General features: G+C 46.6%; 1 protein-coding gene across 1 annotated transcript in view; it reads right to left on the minus strand.

Moving 5' to 3' along the window:
• Positions 1–935: 935 nt before the first annotated feature.
• The window catches only part of JAML (junction adhesion molecule like), a 28,254-nt gene continuing 17,186 nt past the window's right edge, over positions 936–12,003 (minus strand). The window contains exons 7-11 of the mRNA XM_077893713.1: positions 10,077–10,314; positions 6,881–7,019; positions 4,545–4,605; positions 3,077–3,163; positions 936–1,434 (exon numbers count right to left, since the gene is read on the minus strand). Coding sequence (XP_077749839.1) covers positions 1,363–1,434; positions 3,077–3,163; positions 4,545–4,605; positions 6,881–7,019; positions 10,077–10,314 — 597 coding nt within the window. The 3' untranslated portion in view covers positions 936–1,362. The remainder of the gene's footprint in view (positions 1,435–3,076; positions 3,164–4,544; positions 4,606–6,880; positions 7,020–10,076; positions 10,315–12,003) is intronic.

Raw genomic sequence — 12,003 nt, forward strand, 5'->3', positions numbered from 1 at the left:
TTTTTTTTAAGATTTTATTTATTTATTCATAGACACACAGAGAGAGAGAGAGAGAGAGAGAGAGAGAGGCAGAGACACAGGCAGAGGGAGAAGCAGGCTTCACGCAGCGAGCCCGATGTGGGACCTGATCCCGGGTCCCCAGGATCACACCCCAGGCCGCAGGCAGCGCCAAACCACTGCGCCACCAGGGCTGCCCTAGTTAGGAGAATTCTTTAAAAATGTAGTTCCAGGGGCACTGGGGTGGTTCGGTTGGTTAAGCATCCGACTCTTGATTTTGGCTCAGCTCCTGATCTCAGGGTTGTAAGATTGAGCCCTGCATCAGGCTCTGAGAGGAGTCTGCTTGAGATTCTCTCTCTCCCTCTTCTGTCTGCCCCTCCTCCTCCCTCCAAAACAAAAAGGTAGCTCCACTTGAGGTTGGATCAGAAACCCATGCCCTGAATGGCTAAGTGGGAAGGATGGGGTGCAGGGAATGAGGAAGGGCCTCAGTGGTTGAAGAGAGGAGGCCTGAGCAGAGCCCAGGCTAGAAATGGGAGCTCAGAACCAAAGGGTCTTTAAAACAAACCTCATTATATCTTACAGTGGTAACCAAAAAGTATAGGAACCTCACTTTTCAGACCAAGAGTTAAATCGGTGGCTGTCCACTTTGGCAACCCATGAGCAGCCATTTTTGAAAAGGACAGCAACGGCCCAGCAAAGAGCCTCCAGCCATTCTTATAGCCAACCAGGCTAACAAAGTGCTGGGTTAAATCCTCAAGCTGTATTCATACCCCACTTCAACCCACTCACCCCCACACCGTCCCAGGGCCAACACTGGTCTCCTCTGTGTTGAGCCAAGAATGACTCTCCTCCAATCACTTCAGTTGTTTGAGGCATTCCTGACCATAAATTCCTTACCAAGTCTCCACTTGCCCCTCAGCCAGGGTACACAAACAAGATGATTTCCACAAGCCATGTTTATTTAGGGGTAATCTGCCAAAGGAATCATTTGGGTTGGTGTTTATTTCTGCAACTCTTCCCAGGAACCCATCCACGAAGAACACCGTCGAAGCAGAGGATCTAATGGAATGCTTGAGGCCGCCATAGCAGCTCCGCCACGGTCCCCAGGGCCAGTGTCCCAGTCCAGAAGGACTGCATGCAGGCTTTCCTCCATCGGGCCTGCTCCTCCCAAGCTGTCCTGTCTTTCTGCCAGGTTCTGAACCCTCCTTCTTCAGCCCTTTGACCAATGAGGCAAGAGAACAACACAGGGAGCAAGGAGTCCCAGAATGACCAGCATAGTAACTCAGGACACACAGAGGAGAGAGCCGCTGCCACTGCTAAAGACAAAAGGAACTCTCCCTTCTTCTCAAAAGTCTTGCTCTGGTTTTAGAATTCCCCCAGCTGACTTTTTTCAAGTGGATTATTTGGTGCTGATTTCACAGAAGGCCAAACTGGGTGCTGCAGGGGTGGGGGGGAGAAACAAAGCACATGCATAAGTATTTCGATCATAATAGTTACCATTTATTGAGCTCTTTCCATCTATCTGGCCCAATTCTGAATTTCACTGGCACTAATGAGTTAGAGCCTCACCACCTGGGAGGTGGGTACTATTATTCCCATTTTAAGGATGAGGAAACTGAGTGTCATAGAGGCTAAGTTACCTGCCCAGGGCCATCTAGCTTCTAAGTCACAGAGCCAGGATTTGGGCCCGGTCTGCCCAACTTCAAAGCTTGTGGTGTTAACCATTGTGCTGTCCAGCCTTATAAAGGGGACACAGTGTGGTGCCCCATTTATTGAAGTAAATGTAATCAATTCAACAACAACAATAACAAAAAACCAAAGATCTGTTGTTATCTCTGCTCTCTAAATAACGCCTCTACACCTGAGGTCTCAAACAGGTGGCCTGCAGGCCAGAATTCACCCTGAGGCTTCCTGAATTTGGCACACAGTCTTTAAAATAACTTGACCGGCTTCCACAGGCCTCTGAGTTTTGCGGCTTTGGCCTCTCATCACACTTGCTTTACTGGATCTGTTTCAAAAGGACAGAAGTGCTGTTTCCCATAGCGTTTCATGGGGAACTCTGCCGATCATGGGGAGGATAGACCTCCCAGGTTTTCTGCAAACAGCGTCAACCAGGTGGTGCCACACTCAGCAGTAGCCACCGTTAGCTGTCATCAGCAGGTCTCTAAGAGGCCAAACAAGGCCTGGCGGTGCCCGAAGCATCACATGGTAATAACGGGAGAGGGACAGAGGGGGAAATATGACTGCACACAACTTCAGAGTGGAGCTACTGTTTGATTTGCTGGAACCCGGCCAGGTCCCTGATCTCACGCTTCCTTGGCAGGATCTTTCTCTGCGGCAATCATCTGGGAATCATGTGTCCTCAGTGCTGGTGTGATGGGAACAAACAGAAGCCACCATCCCCCAAAAAGAGGAGGCCAGCCTTCCCAAGCCCAGAGGAACACTGCTGCCTTTATGGCCTGGGTGCCTATAATTAGCCTACAAATAGTATTGTGCCCACTGCCAGCTCACTCCTTCTGTCTTTACTCCTACTCACTACACGCCAGGTGCCTCTTGTAGGTGTTGTGCCTCCCTGAGGAGTGGAGGAAGGAGAAAAAAGGAATCCGACTCCATATTATTATATGGAATGCAGCATGCAGCCTTCCTGGCAATCAGATTATGTCAAAACATCATAAGCCACAGAATTTTAAAATGTTAGAATTGGAATGGGTTCTTGAATAGGATGGAAAATTGCGACACAACGTTTGTCCAAGGACCTAAGGTACCCTACTAGGTTGTGCTTAACCTCGAATGAGCCATTTTGTTTATCCTTGATAAAAGTGCTCTTTTCACCCCCCAAATCGATTATCTTTAGCCCTAATGACCTTTAATACTGGAGACCAGGTATGAAGGCAAGTTTGGTATTACTCCTCTATCCAGCACAGCGTCAGCTTCTCAGACTTCCCTATGACTTAGAAAAATCTCTGCCCTCAGCAGTGACCTCCCCAAGTGACCTAGCTATGCCCACCACGCACGTCCTTGCCAGCTCCTTGTCCACCCTCCAGACACCTGGCTCGGCTGGGCCCAGAAGCACTCTCACCATGGTCATGTAGGTGGCCTCTGCTTTTCCATTTGATTCTTCGTCCTCAATCAGCATCGGTGTGGCTACTGAAGAATAAACGTGTTTCTAGAGGGACAGGAGTGGTGGGAACATTAACCAAAGATCAGCAAATGTTAGATGCCAGAGGAAAAAACCATCTACTACTATTCACAGGGCATCAACACCAAAAGGTAATTGAGAGTTAGAAAATTATCGTGGATAATGATAATTTAGTTCCCAGTCTTCCTGGCAATTAAGAAAGTTGGCTCGTCAGCAAAGATTACTCTCTTGAGAACCAAATTCTTTGCTTCAAAAGACAAAGTTCTTTGTTTGGACAGACACTTAGGCAGCAGCAGGGGATTCTTATCTTGCTGGATTATTTGTATTCCATGCTTATTTCCTTCTGACTGGAGCCATGGCAGGATGGCATTGATCGGCCACTAACTGTGGTCATCTCTGAGAGGGTTTATATGGCAGGGACAGCCCTCACTGAACCTCACATCTGTGAGGTGGGTGGTACTTTGTGATTCACATTCCTGTCACTATTTGGGGAGGTGATGTCATCCAGTGACAAACTCTTGGGCTTCTGGAGGCCCCTGCACTAGGTTGTGACAAAATCCTACACTTAGGTCATAAACAGGGCAAAAGGTGGAAAAAGTAAATATTCCAAGAGGAGTTTTTAAAAGAAGGGAGGGAGGGAGGGAGGAAAGGTAGTTTAAGGAAATGAATTCATTTCTCAGACCCTAATAGCAATTATTTATAGCCCCATTACAAAGTAATATGGAAGAAAAAGCTCTTCTTGATCCTCTTTCTTAAGGTACCCGAATTTTTTTTAAAGATTTTATTTATTTGAGAGAGAGTGCATAAAGATGAGCAGGGAGCCCCATGCAAGACTCAATCCCAGGACCCTGAGACCATGACCTGAGCCTAAGGCAGATGCTTAACCAACTGAGCCACCCAGCCACCTAGAGTCCCTGAATATTTGATCTGAACTGTTAACTCCTTCACTTAATTCCTGAATGTACCACAATTCTCCCCTATGGTTCCACAGTGCCCACAGATGATGAAGCACTTACAGATCATCCAGTTATTTGAACCTTACCACAGGGCAAATATGCTTGTCCTCATCCTTATTTTACTGGTGAGACAAGTGTGGCTCTGGGAGGTGGCTGAGGTGGGCTTGAATGGGGATTCTCTGACACTGAGCCCAGGGTTCTTTCCTGTGACCCTACCCAGAGTCCCCAGGGCCCTGTCCGCTCCCTCCTGGGGTGGGGTGGGGGGCTCTCACTCTGTGATGAAGATTTCCTGAGCCCCTGTGCTGTGCCCAGCACTGGCCACCACACTGAGATACAATACTGAGTAAGATAGTCCACAGAGAATGCCAATGACACCCTGGATGTTGGAGCCATATCTACCCTGCCCCCATGCAGACACAGCTGCAAAATGGAGTTTTGAGTTCTTGCCTTACCTCTGGATCAGCCTTCTTTATGTTCTCCAGGCTTTTTACCAGGGTTGTGGATGTCGCTGAGCTGCAAGGCAGGAAAAGCATGTGGAATTAACTGGCTGGCACTGTAAATTCCAGGGTGCCCACATGAGACCCCACAGAGTCTTGTGATGAGGGGGACCCCAGAGGGGGAACCATTGTCTCTAGACTCCCACCGCCAAAGCCACCCAGCTCACTGTGAAATCTGAGCAGTGCATTTCTCTGATGGAGAGAATGAAGCATTCCGGAGGTAGTCTGGGCTGAATGGCTCTGACTTCCCTATTACCTACTTAACATTTTTCTGCGTCCACACTGTTTTAAGTGAATTAATAGGGAGGGCCATCATGGGATTGGATTTTTATCATTAACCCGGGAGTAGGGAGATGTAGCCATGCCAGCAGGGGGCAATAGAAGCTCAGCTGAGACACACAGTTCAAAGGCTCCTCCCCTGGGGAAGAGGCTGAGCAGAAATAGCGCCACAAACCCCCTAAGCTGCCAACCCTGGCCCCTTCCCAGCCCTTGGCCTTTGATCTCTTGACCATCTGCCCTCTGCATCTGCTACTTAATACAGTTCCTTTTTTTTCCTATTTTGGTCTAAGGTAGAACTTAAAAAAAAAAATAATCAGGGTTGAAGCTAGAAGTCATTTTTTTTTTTTTGTCTCAAAGTGGAGGAAATAGTTTTCTCATACATTATGATTATAAAGTTGTATGTTCTCACTGTAAAATAATTCAAATACTAAAGAAACACAGAGAGTTGAAGTTTGAAGTTCCAGAAAACCTCCTGCCCTTGTGGGATCCACCTTCTCTTTTCACCCAAACAGCACTACTAATACTTTGGAATTATTCTTTCCAACCTTTCTCAATGCAGGCCTTACTGCACTCACACAAAATGTATTTATTGCATCTGCTGCCAAAGTGAGTATTACTAATTTTCTTTTTTATAAAAATGAGATCCTGTTATATATTCTGTAATGTGATTCCTGGGACATCTTCCCATGCCGTTACATTTGGGATTGTGTAGTATTTCACTGAGTGGAATACTGATTTAGTGAATCATCACCTTCCTGACAGTTACTGAGGATGACTTCAATGTTGAATTATCATCAGGGCTACAGCAACCATGTTTATAAATCTCAATATACAAGTCTGATTATTTATTTCCTAAATCTTTAGGATTTCCATGTCTTTAGTACTGACATGGAAGTACTGATTTCATTTTGAGGGACACTGAGGCCCAGAGTGGGGAGGTGAGTTGATATGGTCATCTAACTTGGGCTGGGGGCCATCTGCATGCCCGGAGCAAAGACCCTCAGAGAGGCCAGCCAAGTTTAAACCAAGTCAGAGAGGCCCTGGGGAACGAAGTGAAGCCCAGCAGGCAAAGCACTTTCTAGAGAGTCTATGTTTTATGGGGAGACTCAGAGTCAGCACTCTAATGAGGTCCTTTGCCCATTGACATTTCAACAAGAGAGCCAATCTGCCCCAGCAACGTATCTCATCATCAACAGTTGAATCAATGGATGCATGCGGCCCTGCCAACAGCCAAACCTGCTGCCTTATTGGATGGAGCATCTTGGCATTTCCAAGATGCTGGGAGAAGGGGTACTGAAATTAAAGCCTTCAACAACACATTTCAACAATAAATAACTTAGGACCTAAGGACATCCGTTCAGAAATAGCCACTCAGAATTAGACTGTGGTCCTTTTAAAAAAATTTTTATTTATTTATTAGCAGAGGGAAGAGCGAGATCTTGGGGAGGAGCAGAGGGAAAGGGACAAACACTGAGCAGAGAGCCCAAAATGGGGTTTGATCCAATGACCCTGAGGTCATGACCTGGGCCGAAATCAAGAGTCAGACACTTAACCAGCTAAGCCACTCAGGTGTCCTAGAGTGTGGTCCTTTAAATAAAGCCACTGATAACCCTCAAGATCTGATCTTCCTTATGAAATGTGTATTGTACGTAATTCAAAAACCCATTTCCCTCAGGCATTGAATGGCACCATTATAGCTCTTGCATAAGATTTATACTTAATTATGTTCCTCTTAAACCACCATTTACAAAAGAGCTGAAAAATCTTTGTAAACTACCAAAACGAATGAAGAGGGTATAGGGATGTACAAGGCCCTCTGCAACACAGAGTGGAGGGTTGGGGTCACTAGAGTGAGTGGAGGGTTGGGGTCACTAGAGAGATGACATCTAATCTGACAACCACAGATGATTCTATTTTAAAGTATCCCCTTCCGGGAAAGTGGCACAGTTAGGGCCCTATCACTCTTCTACTTCAGGTTGAGGAACCGCCAGCCTCCCAACCCAGCCCTGTACCTCTTACTTCTGTGGGTCCTCTTCACAATCAAAATCAGAACAGGAAGCAGCAGGATAGTGACACAGACAATCCCCACAATGATCACCAGCTGATTACCACCCAGGATCTCAGGTCTGAGGGCTACTGGGGTCACCATTGCTTAGGAAAGGAAAAAAGCAACAAGACAGTCTCAATATTCCAGTATAGAGCTGGAAATCCCACCAGATCTATACTAACTCGGGAAGTTGGGAGAGAAGGCCAGACTCCACCCCATATTGAGATACTGGCATTCCACTTGTCCCCATTAGATGGAGAACCAAGTCTGGCCTCCTTGCTTACCCCTACAGTGTAGATTAAGGTGGGTGGGAGAAGAGAATAGCACCTTACCTACAGCAGAGTTTCCTTTTACATTAACAGTTCTATCTTAAAACAACAAAACAGATTTTTTAGAGGCTTCAGATCTTTCAATGAGAAAGTGGTTGGTTTCAAAAGAATATGTGGTACAACCCTCAGCCCCATAGTCATGATACCAAGTAAAGCGCTTCCACCCATATGGTACCCTTCATCCATTTCCTCTACATCCATTTCCTTTCACTCTACATATATACATAAACACCTCCTGGGTGCTAGATATCACTAGGCAAAGAAGCTACAAAGACAGTTAGTGCATGGTCCCTGCCTTCAAGGAGAGGGATGAACATGTCAATGGAAAATCACAGTCTGCTATAGGGACCAGGATGGAAGTCCATATGGGTACAGGGGGCACAGAGAAAAGGGTACCTAATTCTACGGGGAGCAGATGAGAAGTTCTCAACAGTTTTAAAATTTAAAAGTCTTAAGGAAACATAAAGTTTGTTGGGCAGACAATATGGGAAAGGATGGGGGTGGTGCATTACACACAAGGTCTGGAGGCCCAAGAGGATGGGACTTTCAGAAACTAAAATAGTTCCATGGGTCTGGCTCTAGGTTGCAGTTGGGGGCATAGTGGGGAACTAAACAACAGAGTCTCAATCATGAAGGGTCTTGATCTCAGCCAGGAGTCTGGCTTTCTTTCAGTAAGTGATGGAAAAACCAAACACTGAAAGACTCTAAGCACCGGGACAGAATGTTGCGACTTGTGGTTTAGAATGGTGGCACTGAGGGCTGCAGGAAGAATGAGAGCAGAGGCTGAGAAGGAGAGCAGACCCTGGTTAGAGGGCTACAGGCCAATACACAAAGGAAGACAGCTAGAGCGTGGTGAGGGACTGGGGGGAAGGCAGACTCAAAGTCAGTAGTAGAAATAACAGGACTTGTTGACCTGTTAGTCTGGGGGTCACGGGAAAGGGAAGAATCAGTACAACTCTCAGGCATCCAGCTAGGTAACCATGTAGATGGTGACAGAGATGAGCTAGGGGAGAGGTATGCAGGGGCAGGTTTGGATATGTTGCATTTGAAGTTTTGCAGAATGTTTAGCTAGGATTTAGATGGAGACATAGATTAGACAGGAAGGAAGGAAGGAAGGAAGGAAGGAAGGAAGGAAGGAAGGAAGGAAGGAAGGGAGGAAGGAAGAGCAGGAGGGAGGGAAGGAAGGAGGGGGGAGGGAGGGAGGGAGGGAGGGAGGGAAGGGGGGGGAGGATCCAACATAGAATATATTGATTATATGGAGAATACTGTGTCCAATATTACTTGGGTAAAGAAGGCTGAGGTGGGCAATTAGAGTAGCATTGGTGACCTAAGCTAGAGCAGAGGCAGAAGCAGAAGCCAGGATGTGGTGCACTAAGAGGTTAAGGGAGGAGAGACAAAAGACACCACAGATGGCCTCTTAGCTACTTAGGTAGGTCAAGAAAGAAATATAGAATTGAGGGGATCCCTGGGTGGCTCAGCGGTTTGGCCCCTGCCTTTGGCCCAGGGCGTGATCCTGGAGTCCTGGGATCGAGTCCTACGTCGGGCTCCTGGCATGGAACCTGCTTCTCTCTCCTCCTGTGCCTGTGCCTCTCTCTTTCTCTCTCTACATCTACCATGAATAAATAAATAAATCTTTTAAAAAAATGATTTAGAATTGATTGCGGTGGAGGTTGCACAACTCTGAATATACTAAAAATCGCTGAGTTGTAGGCTTTAAGTGGGTGACTGTATAGTATGTGAGTTGTTTCTGTTTTAAAGAGAAGAAAGACACACAGGATGAGAGCTAAAGTAGCCCAGGACAGAAGGTGAGAGGAAGAGGTGAGCATATCTACAGTCTGGGTGGCAGGAGCCAGTAGACAGTGTGACGTGCCTGAGACAGGGAGAAAGTTCCACCTGAGCACAGAGGTTTGGATAAGCTCAGGGCAGAAGAGCCCCTGGGATGGTGAGACAGAGAGGTGAGGATGTGGGCAACGTAGATAGGCCTGGGGGGTGGGTGCTTGGTGGTTGAGTGGGCTCCCACTATGGAGTGTATTTTCTCTGTGAAATGGAAATAGGGCTTCTGAGAGGGAAGAAATCCCTCTGTCCCGCTCCCCCCTTTGCCATGTATTACAAGAAGGGGCCTTCATAGACTCAAGTCCTTGGTCAAAGATACTGAGGTGAGTTCCATCCTTGCCCACATCCCCACCCCCAAAAAAACCACAGCCAACCTCCAGCAAAGATCTGTAGCAAAATGCAAAGTCCACAGCCACATCCTGACTGTTAACTGTGTTATGGTTTAACTTTAACCCCTCACTTACCGACTTCTCTCAGATCTTTATTCCCCTACACACCACTGGCTTTAATGTACAGGGTTTGCCAGAATAGAGAACCTTTCATCAGAGAACATTTCTATTTTGAGTTCTGGTCTCTTCCTGTTTTCTCTCTCTTCTGTGCCATCTCTCACCAGCCCAGGGTCATTTACCCTTCTGCCGCAGAGCATACAGCATCCAAGTAAAAAAGAACTTTGGACATCAGCTCCAACCCATCTCTGAGCTCCTGTATCTTTAGATCAGGATATTACACGGGCAGTGAGTGAGTTCTGGCAGAAGGTTGGTGTTCACCAAATAGTGTGGAAAGCGAGGTGCCTAGGACTCTAAAGTTAAGGAGGTATCACCGTGAACATCATGTAAGTCCAGGGTACAAGGACTTGTATCAGGGTCGTGTGAGTACAGCACCTGAGAGTGATGCCTCCTTCAGCGTGGCACCCTACATGCCTCTCTGGCCTTCCCCTAGTCCTGGCCATGCCTACCAACTACAAGGACCCTCATGCCTCCCCAGCCGAAGATCAGATACTTTGGGGCTCTTTCACGATCACATGCAGCGTGGTGGTTTTCTTGAAGGTCAAGTTCCCCAGGTGGATACTGCAGGTGTATCTTCCTCTGTCAGATTCCTTCACTCCTTGGAGCATGATAGACGCATCATTGCGGGAGGTGTCACCCACCAAGGCTACACGGTTCTGGAAGCGGCCCCAGTTCTGGGAGTACCCCACAGGTACACTGAGTTTAGGGTAATAACTTAACACAACCTCCTCCTATAGAACAGAAAGGCAACATATGAGTTTGCAAGGACCGAGGAAGAAGGGGCATGGGGAAGGTTGAGTGGGGGTGCTCTCAGGACTTACCAGGCCCTGGATATGTGGGCGGTGAGGTGTGATGAGAAAGTATTTGATATCATAAGTCATGCACACACATGTGTCCACAGCCTGTGTGGCTGTGAAGGACGCCACCAAACCATGAGCAACTGTCCCGTTGGCAGAAAAGGATGAGGAAGGAAAGGAGGATGAGGGGCTTTCCCTTTTTGTAATTCTCCAGTAAAAGGAAGAAAAATACACCTTCACTTTCTATAGCATTTCCAGTTGGATTTCCAATAGGCACTTGAAACATGTCTAAAACTAAAACTCCAAATTATTGCCCCAAGCCAGCTCCTTCCAGTCCATTTCTTTTCGGTAAATGGCAAAGCCTTCTTCCAGATGATCAGGCTAAAATTCATGGAGTCATTCTTAATTCCTCTCTTTCCTAAACACACAGTGAAAGTCCCTCAGCAAATCCTGTCACCTCTACCTTCAAGATATATCCTAAATCTAGCCATCTCTCACCTCCTCCACAATTACCATTCTGGTCCAAGCCACCCCTTCTCTCACCTAAATTCCTGCAAGGAGCTTTCTGACTTGTCTCCCTGCTTACTCCCAACTACAGTCTATTCTCCACAGGTGAGCCTTTAGAAATATAAGTTAAATCATGTTACTCATCTACTCCAAACCCTCCAATAGCCCCCCATTTCTACTAAAAGTACAAGGCCCTCTATGATCTGCCCCACTCCATTTTCCTCTCTGATTTCATCTTCTACTTTTTCTTTCCTCACCTACCTGGGTCAATTCGCTCCATCCACGCTGGCCTCTTTGCTCTCCTTGACTACTGGCCACAGGGCCTTTGCACTTGCTGCTCCCTAAGCCTGGGACATGCTTCCCCCCAAGAAATACATGTGGTTCATTCTCTCATTTCCGGCAGGTTTCTGCTCAAATGTCATCTTTTCAGTGAGGTCTCTCTGCCCATCTATATAAAACATGAACCACAAATGCCTGCTTTCAGGGTACCTGTGTGGCTCAGTAGTTGAGTATCTGCCTTTGGCTCAAGTCATGATCCCAGAGTCCTGGGATCAAGCCTCGCATCAAGCTCTCCTCAGGGAGCCTGCTTCTCCCTCTGCCTATGTCTCTGCCTCACTATGTCTCTCATGAATAAATAAATAAATAAAATCTTTTTTTTTAAATGCCTGCTTTCTTGTTCTCCATGGCTCTTACTATTACCTGACATATTATGTATTTATTTCCTCATTATTTTACCATGTATCTCCCTTGATCTTGATCATAAATCAGGAGTTCTGCGTGTCTGCCACAAAGGCACTTAAAATACTTGGTAAATGAGTACATGTTGGAGCTTTTTATGAAGGGAAGTAAATATTACTATTTTTAAAAGCGTTTAAGAAAAGGAAATGGGTATACAGACATAAATATGAATGAAAACACCTGGTTCCTAATATCTTATCTATTGTGTTTTGAATTCACAGTTCAAAATGTCCATTCTCAACCTATTTTCTGCTGTGATTCACTTAGTGGTTGACATTTAAATGCATGACAAGCTCCCAGAGGTGGACCTGGGACTACATGTAATTCCCTATCCTCTACCATGATGCCACCCTTTGGGGCATACAGGAATCAAGTGAG

Source organism: Canis aureus, chromosome 3 (assembly GCF_053574225.1).
Source record: "Canis aureus isolate CA01 chromosome 3, VMU_Caureus_v.1.0, whole genome shotgun sequence".
In the NCBI taxonomy this organism is placed as follows: domain Eukaryota; kingdom Metazoa; phylum Chordata; class Mammalia; order Carnivora; family Canidae; genus Canis; species Canis aureus.